We start from the raw sequence: 14,884 nt of genomic DNA, 5'->3' as shown, positions 1-14,884 counted from the left end.
TTTGTTCCTATCACCAATCAATCCGTTTAAAAAATGGGACCAAATAACATTTCTGTTATTGTAAGGCATTGGCGATGGGTGGTCAAATAAGAGGAATGTGACTGAGAAGGTCTGGTGACAAGAGGACAGAGAGGTGGTCCTAAAAAGGGTTGTATCATGTGTGTGTATGTAAGCCGATTTATATGTTTGAAGCAGTCCTAAGGTTTTGACAGGTATAATAAAAGAAAGGTATGAGTCAATAATAAGGACAATTTATGAAGAGATCAACTTCCCAATTTTTGCCCCAAAACTTACCCTTGTTGCGTCACCAATGTGGATAGCTCCACATGCGTTTTAAGGATAGTATAGAAATACTCTTAAATACCTTATCTCATCTAACCCTAAGAACACCCAATATTTAGTGGGTTGAGCTATAGACTACTCTAATACGAAAAACTTCTTATTTCTAGTAGTTATATTTTTTTTTTGTTAAATTCTAAAATTAATAATTTTAGTAAGGTAAAAACTTTCGTCCACCATTTTTTGATGTGGTGGTTACCCATTCAATCAGACAATCAAGATTCATTAAATTTAGATATAAATAAAGTAAAGGTAGTTTAGTTAGATTTGAGGTACTTTATAATTAGATAGTTTCTTAGTTCTCAAACATGTCTTAAAATTTGTTGTTTAACGACCTGAGTCAATTCTTATTGTCTTCTTTTTTCCGAAAATCGACTATTATCTACGATAGCCATTAATAAAATAGTACACGTAAGCCACCTTCTTTAAAAATCGAACTTGAAATCTCTAAAATTTTAGATTTTATGTCAACATTATCTACCATAGACTATCGTTAACGAGTAAATTCTTAGTGTTGAAATAGACTAATCAACAATGTTATTGTCTTATTTCCATCCTTTAATTACTTGTACTAATGATTTTTTATAAAGACTTGTAGTAGTAGTATATAATTATCGCACGCGGGCGAGTTTGAAGTTTCGTGTGGGAGATTTCCTTGTGACGTATGATGCGGTCGGACCATTTTCTCTCCATAAATATGGAGCACCATTGACCAACTCTCACCAACAAGAATCTTCCTTCCTCCTATACCCACAGACCACAGTCCCACACCCACAACCTTCTCTCTCTCTCTACAAACTTCACTGGTTCAGTTCATTTGAACTTTCCTCTTTATTTGAACAACACGAAACCCTAAAAAACAATGGCGATTGGAAAATCTCAAGACTCATCAAAGTCCATCAACACAGGTGTTGTTGTTAAATTTCTATGTAGTTACGGTGGTAAGATTCTCCCTCGTCATCCTGATAGAAAACTACGTTACGTTGGTGGACATACCAGAATTCTCGCCGTTCCTCAATCACTCTCTTTTTCCGGTTAGTTCTTCGTTTTCACTTTTTTCATATTCTATGATTTCTTCGGTTTCGATTTATTAGAGTTTGATTTTTTGAATTTGTTAACAGAGATTTTGTTGAAACTTGAAGAATTATGTGGATCATCAACGAGTTTAAGATGTCAATTACCAAATGAAGATTTAGATGCGTTAATTTCGATTACGTCTGATGAAGATCTTGTTAATATAATTGAAGAATACGATCAAGCTAGTAAAATTGCATGTTCTAATTTGAAGATCAGAGCGTTTCTTTCTCCTCCTAAATCATCTAAAAAAGTTTCTCCACCTCCGTCGTCAGCTAAATCCTCCTCCTCCTCCTCCTCCGTCGACAATAATAATAATAATACTGCAGCAGGTAGATTCTCCTTCTCAGATCGATCTTCTTCATCTTCACCTTCTTCAACTCCTCCATGTAGCACGGCTACTCATCATCATTGTTGTCATAATCATCAGATCTCAAAATCAGTCCGTTTTCCTGTTTATTATGAGAATAATGTCGTCGCCGGAAGAAATCTTCATTACTACTGCTACTCTGTTTGTCAGGGAAAACCTAGCCAGATATACTACCTTGTTAAACCTGGAAACTACTGGTAGTATTTCTAATATCTTAAGATATCAAGAACAATTTGAAGGAAGAAAATTAAACCCTAAAGAGAAGAACTAGTACCATAGAAGATCAAACTTGTTTTTTTTTTTGTTCTGTAAATTTTTCTGAAGGAAAAAAAGGAAGTGGTAATTGATTAGTAGTCAGTAGAATAGAGTATGCTTATAAGAATGCATATGCGAACAACTCAAAATTTTGATTCCGGACGAATTAATCATATATAGTGTGTTTCATTTTGAAATTCCTTTTTTTTATTTACATTTTGTTTATTGGGAAATTTTAAAAGGCCCCCGTTTATTGATTATGTTCTCTTTTTAGGTCGCAGGTTGGGAAGGGATGCCCAAATAATGCTAAGGATTTAGTAATTGACTTGATGAACAAGTGTTCTTTACCCATGGGTATCTGAATTTACTGAAATTTCAGAATGACTAATTTGAACTGATTTTGGGTTCTCAATTTTAGACTTCGAGTCCACCTAGTGAATGAGTGAGTGATTTTGGGTGCATAAATTTTCCGGGAACAAAATCAAGGGGTTGAAGAAATTGGGGGTTTGTACCTAATTGAGTAATGGGTCTAGGTGAAGAATTGTGCAAATCAGTTAAAAGTTCTATAGGCACTTTTGTAGATGGGGGTCGTTGTGCCTTGTGGTCATCATACTATAGAGATTGTATGTATGTAACTGATTCAAGTACTTTTCTTCCCAAAGTTTTTGTTTTATTATTGTGGAGTGTGGACCATATAAATTTTCTCTAGATAAAAAGCAGATTCATAAATCATAATTGGTGACACTAATACAATCCTAACCCTGATCTTACCTAACAAAAGTTGTTAAATAATCTCTCCATTTTAAATCTTTAATTAGTCTCTATCCTAATAGAGGTTTACTGGGTTGGTTCTTATCTTATGACTAATTTTCTAAAGCTCTTTATTTTTTATTTTGTTATTTTAGATGCTAGTTAAGGAAGGACCTTCCCAATATAAATCTTGCCAGCTATAAATTTTCCATACTTTAATGTGTATTTGTACAAGTACAACCATGTTAAACTGTTTTTAATCTTCAAGTCCGACCCATTCCCACATGTAGAGTAGAGAGAGAAGACACAAGAAAGAGAGACACATGTTTTGCTTAGCCATTCATATCCGGGCATCTCCCCTAAAAAGTTATATTTTTTTTCCCAAGTGACGGTCTCAAACAACACCTCTACCTTTTTATTTTTATTTTTGAAATATCTTGTCGATATCTTTTCATCTTTATTATCCACACCATCAATACCGCCACATTATCCCTCTCTCTTTATCGTCTCCCTCTTATTCAACATTTCAACTCCATCGTGAACTTGTGTCAGTTATCCGTTCACACATACTCATCTTAAGCGATAGGATAAATTTTTGATCTCAGACAAAAGGAGGGGAGAGGGTTGTGGTCGGTAATGTCAGGAGGAGAGGGATCGGGGCCATAATGTAAACATTTAAAATTTAGATCCTTAAAAGTAATATTTTTTCCAAGTTTATTGCCTAATATAAAAAATGGTTAATTCTATTTTGGTCCTCTAAAGATGACCAGCTTCTAAAATAGCCCCCTAAATAATTTTTCCGTCCATTTTAACCGTTAGATATTAACTTTTCCTTTTTAGTTACCAATTTTACCCTTCTCACATTACTTGTCCAACATTTATTGTCCCAAAATCATCAATTATAAGTTTTATCAATTCATTACAAACTTTGTTGTTTCTCTTAACAATTATTTTTTGATTTCTAATTAATTGTTCTCTAAAACTTCAATTATGAAGTCTTCAACATCTCTAACTACATCTTCACTATTTACCTTATCTTTATCGTCACCATCTTCAACATTACCTTTTACATTTTTTTCTCCAAATCATTTTTTCTAAATTTATTTTGTCTCGTAAATCGCCACTACTTGAAATCATATTTGGGTGAAGAAAAGGTAAAGATTTGTTGCTTCAAGCCCCTAATCTCTAGAGAGAAAATACAGATAAACAAAAACAAAATAATTAATCTAGAGAGAGAAAATATAGAGAAGCAAAAAATGGGTCTATCTCTAGAGATGATATTGATGAAGATAACAATAAATGTTGAAAATGAAGATGATGGTGGTGATGAAGGTAGAGAAAGAAATTACAAAGAAGCAAAAAAAAAAACTAATCTAGAGAGAGTATAGAGAAGCAAATGTGTTCATCTCTAGAGATTATGATCATGAAGATAAATATACTTGTTGAAAATGAAGAAGATGATGATGGTGATGAAGGTAGACAGATAAACTACAAAGAAGCAGAAAAAACTAATCTAGAGAGAAAGTACAAAGGAACAAATAGGTTCGTCTTTAGAAATGATGATGATGGAGATAAAAATAAATGTTGAAGACGAAGTTGATGACGATGGTGATGAAGGTAGAGAGAGAAAGTACATAGAAGGAAAAAAAAACCCAACTAATTTAGAGAAAGTATAGAGAACCAAATGGGTTCACCTCTAGAGATAATGAGGATGACGAAGATAAAAAGAAAAGTTGAAGATGATGGTGGTGATGAAGGTGATGAGAGATGTTGAAGATAACGGAGGAAATGAAAAAATTAATTAGAGAGACAAAAAATAAATTGTTGAGAGAAAATAAGAATTTGATAATGAATAATATGATTTATGATTAGTGATCTTGAAACCATAAATATTGGAAGCATGTCAGAAAGGAAAAATTGGTAATGAAAAAGAAGAAATTAATTCTAACCGGAAAGTGATTTAGGGGCTATTTTAGAAGTTGGTCATCTTTAGGTGTCATTTTGGTTAGTTGGGTATCTTTAGGGGGTCAAAATGGAGTTAACCCATATAAAAATACGGGTCCCTAAAAATACCTAACGTCCCTCTAAAATGTGTGTCTATATATAGTCCAGACAGCTTTCCCTCTAATAACGAACGACCTTCTCCTTTTGTCCTCTCTCATTAACAGCATAAAATTCCCAATCGTCTTCATATTTAGGTTTTCTAAAGATCATCAATCATCTCGAGCTATCATGGATCCAAACCCTAAAAAATTCCCAATTCTATCTTACGTCATGTCCAAAATCCCCCAATTGGGAAACAAACCACCTTCTTATTCCGATTTCGATGATATCGACATTGAACAACCACAACAACGTCCACCTAGGTCATCTTCATCATCATCTTCAACTGAATCCCCAAATTCAATCAAACCAGAAGGTTTATTAATGGTGGAAATGCCTCATCTTAGAAACCCAGAAGTATTAGCTTCAATGACATCAGCTATCTCTGATGTTTCTCAAACTCGATTGATTCTCAAAACCCTAGGGGGTCGTCCTGATCATGAAGCAGTTGATTCAGCTAAAAAGAAGATCTTTGAAATTGAATCCTCATTATCAAAGCAATTGGAAGAAATGGTTTTGGAATCAAGACCTAATGAGATAGATCTGGAAAAAGAGAGGGAAATTCGACAAGCAGCTGAGAAGGAAAAGAGTATTTATAAAGCTGTGATTCAATTAGATGAAATGCATGATTCATATGAAAAGTTATTGAGAGATGCTGAAGATCGATTGGTTAAGATTTATCAATCGGCAGAAGCTTCTGGGAAGGTGTTAATGGAGGAGGAGAATAGGGTTTTGGTTGGAGATGAAGTGAATGAAGATGTTGTTAAGATCTTGCAGGAAGCGTCGGGGAAGGAACTCGAAAAGGTTGATCTTTCGAGTAGGCAATTGAAGTTTCTTCCTGAAGCATTTGGAAGACTAGGTGGATTGATTTCTCTTGATCTCTCAAGCAACCAGCTTCAGGTTTAGTATCTTTCTGAACTCCTAAACTTTGAATTATGACAAATTGATCTGGTTTATGAGTTTGAGTTAGCTAATTAAGATATGGGTTGGTTTTCATTAAACAAGAGAAAGCTTGATATATTAATTTATGATCAACTAACAAGTAGTAACGAGTTTCTTATACTCATTCATTACTACGGAAATTGCGACTTAGCACCTCATCCATAAACACATATTAATGTCATTAGTTTCTCTTGAATATGAAAGTCCAACTCCTGTTGTATCTCACTTAGGCCATGTCAGTGTGCAGGGAAAGGAATAGGATTGCCGAGAATAGCAATACCATAACGTTTTCGAGTAATTGTAGTACTTTATTGTTGTTTGGTTTGGTCATGAATAGGTCCGCTAGAGATTGATTTTGTCTGTAGATTGTTTGATTGACGATTCGAAGGGAAAGTGAATAGCAAACTACCCCTCTTAGAGGAAAATCCTGTTTTGATGGGAATATGATTCCTGATGCATTCGTCGTACCCAACACTATTATGGAATCTGAATCCTGGTAAATTGCATTTCATTCCCGAGCGCGACACTTGGCATTATTGTATTACAATTAGAAGTTGCTTTTATGTGTTTGATAATTGTTTTGTGCCCAACTGAGTCTTGTTCAATTACATATTGTTCAATTTCAAAGACAAAGAAGTAGATGTCGGTCGGGTTTGTCGTTGACTTCCAAGTTTCATTTGTTCTAATTGGAATAGTATTAAGTGGATGTCATTCAGAACTCGAATTGAATAATTGCTGAAAATATGTTGTAAAAATCGAATTGAAAACTCAGAACTCGAGAGCATGGGAGAAAGTCTGTGGCTTACTGATATGAATGGCTATAATGTTTAACAGATAAATGCGATTCGGCTGTATACAGTCTTGGACTGCAGCTTCTGTTTTCTAACTATGCCTCATGGGTGTCCTATTGGCAGGTTCTTCCTGATTCAATAGCAGGACTACAAATTCTGGAGGAGCTTAATCTTTCATCCAACCTTTTGGAATCGCTGCCAGACTCCATTGGTTTGCTGCTTAACCTGAAAGTACTAAACGTGTCCTCTAACAAGCTTAAGGCCCTTCCTGATAGCATATCTCATTGCAGGTGATAACCCTTTCTCTCTTTCTAAAATACTTTTTAAGTTCGATCTTGCTAGAGATTAGCTAAGTGAGGTAGTTGTTTTGATACAGATCACTGGTAGAGCTCGATGCAAGTTTTAATAATCTAGGGTATTTGCCAACAAACATTGGTTATGAGCTGGTGAATTTACAGAACCTATTCGTTAGCCTAAATAAGCTTCGTTCTCTTCCTTCTTCCATCTGTGAAATGAAATCCTTGCGGCATTTAGATGCCCACTTCAATGAGTTACACGGTCTGCCAAATGCTATTGGTCGATTGACAAATCTTGAGATCCTTGATCTGAGTAGCAACTTCAACGATCTTACAGTTCTTCCTGACTCACTTGGTGATCTAACCAATCTCAAGGAGCTTAATCTCAGTAACAATCAGATCCATTCTCTTCCTGTTACATTTGGTCGTCTAAACAATCTCAAAAAGCTCAACTTGGATCAGAACCCACTTGCTATACCTCCTGCCGAGGTTGTAAATCAAGGAGTTGAAGCTATAAAAGTGTTCATGGGGAAGATGTGGCTCGACATCTTACTTGAGGAAGAACGTAAGAGCACACTTGAAGCTAATAGTGAACAAGCTCCAACTGGGTGGCTGACGCGAAGTACCTCGTGGCTCGGTAGTTGGGCTTCTGTTGTTTCCGAGAACGTTACAGGAATTTTGGGCTCTGGACCAAAAGATCCAAGAGACCATTATCTTGACCAGCAGTTATGATTCCTTCATCTTCTCGACTCTGATTTGATGTATCAATGTCGCTTTCTTTGTCATGTATCGAAGGTGGTAAAGGGATTTCGGCACCGAACCTAGGTATGAAACTTGATCATGCCATTGTACTGGTTCCACTCTTCTTGCTTCAATTCCTTGTTGTTCTTATACATTTTGTAGAGTTAAACGGTTTCCTTATCGTCATTTACCTGTAAACAGTTGGAACCTAAACTTTCATGCTAAAAGTCTTTGCCTTCATTTTAACGATTCTAGTGATTAAATCCTATGCTCGATTGGCCTAAGACGAATTCTTTTCTTTCATTCTTTTTGTGCTCGTATCAAACCAAGGGGGTAACTCAGTACAGGGGCCTACGGATTAATATCCGAGCTTATTCAGACATAAGATTCAGGCACAATATTTTTTTGAATTCATGTGACAAAACACCAAAAATTGGGGTATATGCCCCAAAAAAGTAGTCTCCAGACTTAGAAATATCATGTCATATCAAGGTGAGAAGTCATTCATAAGTTGGTGAAACTGTGTTTTTACATATTTCTTCCTCAACTATTATTGTTCTAATATTTCGAAAGTTTATCGGCGACAAAAACTATAATTATGGAGTTCAATTATTTCGTGATATTTTTTCTCTACAACCATTCTATCATGTCTATGGAGATATTTGAGTAACACATTGATTCGTGTTATCTTTCTCTTTCAAGGATATTTGTCATGAACTAACTGACGAGACACTTCTCTAATATTTCAGTGACTTATGATTAAATCAATTTGCCCTTTCACCGAGTTTACGAGCCAATTTGCCTATTTAGTAACCCAAGTGATTAATCAAAAATTAAGATTATATGTTTGGAGTAAAAATACTGTTATTTGGAACCATTGACAGTGACGTACCAAGTAAGAGATAGTTTATGACCATATATTCCTAATGGGTTATTTAGTGAATAGACCCCAGTTATTTACCTATATTAGGGGTCCACCCCCAAAACGATAATGCTTTAGGGGTTACCCCCCATTCTCTACTTTTCCGTCTAAAGCCCGTTAAGTGGCGAGCGTGCCAGTCACGTGAGAATTTACTGACGATCTTGCCCTCCTCCAAATCAACGGTGTAAGTTTTAATTTCTTTATTTAATGTTTTCAAGTTTATCAACTACCCATATTTGGGTGAAAACGCGGGAATCACAAAACACAACTTCGACCAACTTCGACCCTTCGAAAACCCTAGATTTTTTTTGTTCGATTTCAATCAAAAATCGAAATAGATTGAAAGGGTTTGATGATATCTTCTTCCTAGCTCGTTCTCACCTCTGATTTCTCTCTCTACAACGATTCCTGAAGCTCGATAGTCCCTAATGGCAGAAGGTTCTTCACGAACTGGGTTGTAAGTATCCTAAACCTAACTTGATGGTTTGTAAGTATCCATGAATCCATGAATTGTTAGTAGTAATTGTCTATTATGTTACACAAATATTAGGGTTTTTCGTTTGACATATAATTTTGTTAGTAGTGTTTAATGTTACACAGATATTAGGGTTTTTCGTTTAACATATAAGTTTGTTAGTAGTATTTAGTGTTTAATGTTACACAAATATTAGGGTTTGTTAGTAGTAACAGAGTTATGTTGTTAGCTTTCAATGTTTAACATAGGGTTTGTTAGTAGTAACAGTACTGTGTTGAATCTCTGTTAATTTCATTGTTAACAGAGACTTGAATTTCTGTTGAGTTTCATACATAATGTGATTTCAAACAATCTCTATTAGGTTTCATTGTTATGGTGACTTGAATTTCAATGTGATTTCTGTTAGGGACCCTTTCTGTTAATGTGATTTCAAACAATCTCTGTTATCTTTCATTGTTAAGGAGACTTGAATTTCTGTTGAGTTTCATACATAATGTGATTTGTTTCAATCTCTATTAGGTTTCATTGTTATGGTGACTTGAATTTCAATGTGATTTCTGTTAATGTGATTTCAAACAATCTCTATTATCTTTCATTGTTAATGTGACTTGAATTTCTGTGGGTGGCTTTCATTGTTAATGTGATTTGTTTCAATCTCTATGAATTTCAATTAACCAGGCCTATGACAGAGCTTGGTTTTAAACCTCTTGTGGTACATTATGATGGTAATTGGAGGGTTAATCAGAAGTCATCAAAGTGGACTTGTGAAGACTATTTGAGGGGTAAGATTGCTCTGTTTGAAAAGGTTGATGGTGATGAACTGAATTTAATTGATTTGGCAAAAGGTATGGGGGAAAGAGACAAAGATTTAGTAGGGCATAGCATGGTGTTCTTCTACTTGAGAAAGGGAAAGAAGCACACTATTGAAAAAGAGTTTGATTTGCTGAAATGGTGGACAGAGGGTGATATAGATGAATGTGGAAGGGCCCAATTGTTCCTAGATCATACTCCACCCTTGAAGACACCAAAGAAGAAGGGTAAACAGATTGCTTCTGAGGATGGTCCAGAGTCTGATGATCCTTTTAATGAAGAGTTAGATGATATTCCAAATCTTGATGGGATAGATCCTATGGATGAAAACAACAATGAGTTTGAGATTCTTCTTTCTCAAACTTTTCCTACTGTTGTCATGTCTGCACCTCAAGTCCCTCAAGAGCCTCAAACTGAGGGAATACCAATTGAGTTAGATGATATTTTGGTGGAAGAAGAGTACTTTAGCTACAACTCATCAAGTGATGATGAGTATGACCCAACCAAAGACAGTGAACAGGATAGGTCAGATTCTGATGTTGAGGTAGTTGAACCACCATCTGGGGAGTTCAGTGACTTTGTCAAAGAATCCACCAATCTTTACAGTGAACAGGAGTCTTTAGAACATCAAAAGTCTGAGTTGCCAAGGGGTGTGATTACTGAAGGCATGAAGTGGGAAAATATAGTTGAAGCAAGGAAGTTTTTAAGAAGGTTTGCTGTTCTCAATAGATTTGAGTATAAGTACATAAAAAATGAGGATTACAGGTTGAGGGCTAAGTGTGTTAATGCAGATACTGGATGTCCTTGGTTCTTTTATGCTAGGAGAAGTCCAAAAGATAACTTCTCAGTGGTCTTGAAACAAATTGAGAACACACATACTTGTGAACATAACTCCAAATTGAAGAACAAGATGGCAAGATGTAGTTTTGTAGCAGAAGAGTTAGAGGATACTATTAGGGCACAACAGAGAAAGAACTTTAATCCTAAGAACATTATAGATGCTGTTTGGAAGGAGTTTGTTGTTAACATTAGCTATTGGACAGCTTGGAGAGCTAGAGCTATAGCTCTAGAGAGGATATATGGCAATTATGAAGATGGATATAAAATGGCACCAGCTATGTGTATGAGCTTGTTGCTTGCAAATCCTGGTAGTGTGGCTACTTGTGCAAGGCATGACATTGATCACAGATTCAAGAATTGTTGTATTGCATTTAGACCTTTTTTAGATGGTTTTGTCAAAGGTTGTAGACCTGTTATTGGATTGGATGGTTGTTTTTTGAAAGGGAAATATGGGGGGGTATGCTTGGCTGCAACTGCTTTGGATGGGAACAATGGTCTTTATCCACTTGCCATCTACATTTGTAACTCAGAGAATTTTGAAAATTGGTATGAATTCCTTAGGCAGATTGGTGACCATGTCAAAATGCATCCAAATCTTATCACTTTCATCTCTGATAGGCAAAAAGGTTTAATAGAGGCTGTTTCACAGATATTTCCTAACAACCCACATAGATTCTGTTTTAGACACATGTACAAGAACTTTAAGAAGACATTTGGTGGTGACCATCTCATGAATTTAGCTTGGTCTGCAGCAAAGGCATATAAGAAAGAGGACTACCAAAAGTGGGCTGATACAATGAAGAAAGATGATCAAAAAGCTTACCAATGGTTGCACAGAGTTGATGTTAGTTCATGGTCTAGGGCCTTCTTTGATCATAGAACAAAATGTGAGCATATTTCCAACAATTTTTCAGAGAGCTTAAACAGTTGGATTACAGATCTCAGAGATTTGCCCTTGTCATCTATGATTGACAAGTTTCATCTGATGTTGATGTCCTTGTTGTATGAGAGAAGGAAGATAGCTAGAACATGGGATCCAAATGGTATTGTTCCTAGAGCTCAAAGGGTGATAGATGGTTTTAAGAAGAGTATGAATAAGTTTAGGATTCAGGGAGCAAGTGATTATCTATTCAATGTGTATGAAGTGAATACTCCAAATAGATGGACAGTTAACTTGACTAATTTGAGTTGCTCTTGTTGTGTATGGGACTTAACTGGCATCCCTTGTATGCATGCTGTTCCTATCATTTTGCAAACAAGGATACCATGGGCAGAGTGAGTCTATCTTGTTTATGTTTGTTTCTCTCTTATTTGCCATTAAGATACTAATGTTATGAATGTTGTATTATCTAGGTTTTGCAGTCCTTTTCATAAAGTAAGCACTTATTTGGAGGCTTATAGTGGATTTATCACCCCCATGAAACAAATGCAATATTGGGGGGAAGTAAGTATACTAACTTTATCCATTTCATATTCATTTTAACTCAGAGAATTCATACTTGAGACACTTTGAGACACTTTACTGATTTCATACTTGAGACACTTTGAGACACTTTACTGATTTCATACTTGAGACACTTTGAGACACTTTACTGATTTCATACTTGAGACACTTTGAGACACTTTACTGATTTCATACTTGAGACACTTTGAGACACTTTACTGATTTCATACTTGAGACACTTTGAGACACTTTACTGATTTCATACTTGAGACACTTTGAGACACTTTACTGATTTCATACTTGAGACACTTTGAGACACTTTACTGATTTCATACTTGAGACACTTTGAGACACTTTACTGATTTCATACTTGAAACACTTTGAAACACTTTAAGACACTTTGAGACACTTTACTGATTTCATATTCATATTTGAATTCATTTCATACTCACTTTACTCATTTCATAGTCAGCATATGAGGTTCTACCCCCTATCATACTAAGGCCTGCTGGGAGACCAAAGAAACAGAGGAGAAGAGATGCTGATGAAGGACCTTCACAGCCAAAACCAAAGAAAAGGTGCAGCAAATGTTTGGGGTTTGGTCACAACAGCAGGACCTGCAAGGGAGCACCAAAGCCAGGAGCAAGAGCACCAAAGTCAGGAGCAAGAGCACCAAAGTCAGGAGCAAGAGCACCACAGGCAACTACTTCACAACCAACTGCTTCACAACCAACTGCTTCACAACTACCTTCTTCACAAGCTGGGTCTTCACAACCACCAATTTCCCAACCATCATCTTCACAAGCTGGGTCTTCACAACCACCAATTTCCCAACCATCATCTTCACAACCTACTGTTAGGGCTGCAGGCACCAGTGGAGGACCTTTGACATTCTTTGGAAGGAGCCCAACTAGACCACATAGTCAAGTGTTTAAGCCATCCAAATTGGTACCAAAGAGAAAAGGAAAGTAAGTCTGACATTTGACCTTCTTAATTTGTGATGCAAATGGGTATGAACATCTTAGTATTTTGTCTAGCTTTTTTGGGTATATGGTATATGGTACATATGGTACATATGGTACATATGGTATGAACATCAAAGTATTTTGTCTAGCTTTTTGGGTATATGGGTATATGTTATTTCAAAACAGTATGGTATTATGTCTAGTTTATATGGGTATATGGTATATCCAAACAGGAAACTTTAGTACTCTGTTTCTTTTGGAAGTGTTTGAATGGATGATGAAACTACTTACATTACAATTCTTAAATGTGTTTGATACATCTCTTACATTTCATTCATGACTTTCTTACATTACAATTCTTAAATGTGTTACAAAAATCTTCTAAAGTAGTATTGATTACAATCTGAGTTTGGGTAGAAGAACTTGGTTGGTTTGAAGGTTTCTTATTCATTGGGCAATACTTCTTCCAATGACCAGGATCACCACATCCATAGCATCCCACTGTTAAATGTTGTTTTACATGATGTTTTCCAGACAGAAAGAGAGGTATTGCTTCATCTAGCCATTGAAAGCTATCACATTTCAAGTATTGGCACCTCAAATACTTCCTTCCAGGGTTCTTTGATGTGCTTGACACCATAACTTTTCGAATGCCATCACATTTTGCATTTGTGCATGATGAATACATAAATGGACATTTGAAGGCTTCATGTGATTTCACCTCACAAATTTGGCAGCTCATCTCCTGTGAAAACATGAATATTATTACATTTAGAGAAGGACCCCCACTGTAAAATAACTATTTAGGGAAGGACCCCCAAAATAGAAGATCAAAAATGGCTTACCTGGTTCGCTTCTTCACTTTTAACACCTCCTCCCATCGATTTAGCACTGTCTTTCGTTAATTTGGAGTAAGAAATTGTTATAAACCCTCAACCAACAGATCTATTTATAAAGAGGATTGGGCCTCTTTCATTCGACCGTTGGGAAAGATTTGGTCAGTTCTTGTACAAATTTCAAACGGTCTTGAAGAGGGCAAAATCGTCAAAACAAACACATGTGACTGGCACGCTCGCCACTTAACGGGCTTTAGACGGAAAAGTAGAGAATGGGGGGTAACCCCTAAAGCATTATCGTTTTGGGGGTGGATCCCTAATATAGGTAAATAACTGGGGTTCATTCACTAAATAACCCATTCCTAATCTATGTTCCTAACTGATATATTTGATGAAGCAATTGTATCTAGGGTTTATAGGGAAGGTTGGTCCATAGGTGCAAGCATAGTATCTACAAGGACCACTTTGGTGGATCAGCCCCATGACATCTTTGTTTGGCCAAACACCTTTTGTCATATCCTTATAAAATAAAAGGTTGACTTTTTTACACTAAAATGAGATAGAGAGGATTCTCCTGTCATTTTACGATCCATATATCCCTCCCTGTCTTTTGTTGAAGTGTTATAACTAATATCTTTAACATTCACACACTAAAAATCTAGAGGTTGTCCGACTTGAAACTTGTCCAATTAGCCAAAGATTATTGAACGATTAGTCGAATTGTATACAATTCGGTTCTCACTATTTTCAACATATAAACAAATTATATCTATAAATAAAATTTACGTTCTTAAAATATGTACTAGTAGTTCAATGGATTTATATATTTAAATATCATAACAAACAAAATATGTAAAAGATGATGGGACATTGACGATCATAAAAGCTCAACATGACAAAACTATATATAGTTTTAATATTGGTTCAAAAT

The 14,884-nt window shown here is 35.8% G+C and overlaps 3 protein-coding genes across 4 annotated transcripts; all 3 read left to right on the top strand.

Annotated features, from left to right (window-relative positions):
- The first annotated feature begins 983 nt into the window (after positions 1-983).
- On the top strand, positions 984-2,773 carry LOC147562947 (RAF-like serine/threonine-protein kinase 24). 2 transcript variants are annotated; one of them, XM_086632755.1, is made up of 3 exons: positions 984-1,373; positions 1,461-1,745; positions 2,313-2,773. In XM_086632755.1, the coding sequence occupies exons 1-3, from the start codon at positions 1,202-1,204 to the stop codon at positions 2,354-2,356; spliced, it is 501 nt and encodes a 166-aa protein (XP_086488881.1). In that variant the 5' UTR covers positions 984-1,201; the 3' UTR covers positions 2,357-2,773. The 2 variants fall into 2 exon arrangements, with proteins under 2 accessions (XP_086488881.1, XP_086488872.1); XM_086632746.1 differs by lacking the exon at positions 2,313-2,773 and having other exon boundaries at positions 1,089-1,373; positions 1,461-2,235.
- Positions 2,774-4,866: 2,093 nt separating this feature from the next.
- Positions 4,867-7,907, top strand: LOC147562946 (plant intracellular Ras-group-related LRR protein 3-like). The gene is made up of 3 exons (XM_086632734.1): positions 4,867-5,791; positions 6,748-6,914; positions 7,001-7,907. The coding sequence occupies exons 1-3, from the start codon at positions 5,021-5,023 to the stop codon at positions 7,650-7,652; spliced, it is 1,590 nt and encodes a 529-aa protein (XP_086488860.1). The 5' UTR covers positions 4,867-5,020; the 3' UTR covers positions 7,653-7,907.
- An 892-nt stretch (positions 7,908-8,799) lies between these two features.
- LOC147562945 (uncharacterized) lies at positions 8,800-13,440 on the top strand. Its single transcript, XM_086632724.1, has 4 exons — positions 8,800-9,040; positions 9,737-11,983; positions 12,062-12,152; positions 12,621-13,440. The coding sequence occupies exons 1-4, from the start codon at positions 9,012-9,014 to the stop codon at positions 13,122-13,124; spliced, it is 2,871 nt and encodes a 956-aa protein (XP_086488850.1). The 5' UTR covers positions 8,800-9,011; the 3' UTR covers positions 13,125-13,440.
- Positions 13,441-14,884: the final 1,444 nt, after the last annotated feature.

Source organism: Eschscholzia californica, unplaced genomic scaffold, assembly GCF_041429995.1.
Source record: "Eschscholzia californica isolate CP2 unplaced genomic scaffold, dmEscCali1.0.p SCAF_1, whole genome shotgun sequence".
NCBI lineage: Eukaryota > Viridiplantae > Streptophyta > Magnoliopsida > Ranunculales > Papaveraceae > Eschscholzia > Eschscholzia californica.
The sequence above is the reverse complement of the archived record's forward strand: the minus strand, read 5'-3'. Positions and strand labels throughout refer to the sequence as shown.

Bases quoted from the DNA above. Each gene is read 5' to 3' on its own strand.
- LOC147562947 (XM_086632746.1), top strand. From the start codon at position 1,202: ATGGCGATTGGAAAATCTCAAGACTCATCAAAGTCCATCAACACAGGT. The intron at 1,374-1,460 runs GTTAGTTCTTCG...ATTTGTTAACAG, and splicing joins TCAATCACTCTCTTTTTCCG to AGATTTTGTTGAAACTTGAA.
- LOC147562946 (XM_086632734.1), top strand. From the start codon at position 5,021: ATGGATCCAAACCCTAAAAAATTCCCAATTCTATCTTACGTCATGTCC. The intron at 5,792-6,747 runs GTTTAGTATCTT...TCCTATTGGCAG, and splicing joins TCTCAAGCAACCAGCTTCAG to GTTCTTCCTGATTCAATAGC. The intron at 6,915-7,000 runs GTGATAACCCTT...GTTTTGATACAG, and splicing joins GATAGCATATCTCATTGCAG to ATCACTGGTAGAGCTCGATG.
- LOC147562945 (XM_086632724.1), top strand. From the start codon at position 9,012: ATGGCAGAAGGTTCTTCACGAACTGGGTT. The intron at 9,041-9,736 runs GTAAGTATCCTA...TCAATTAACCAG, and splicing joins GGTTCTTCACGAACTGGGTT to GCCTATGACAGAGCTTGGTT. The intron at 11,984-12,061 runs GTGAGTCTATCT...TGTATTATCTAG, and splicing joins ACAAGGATACCATGGGCAGA to GTTTTGCAGTCCTTTTCATA.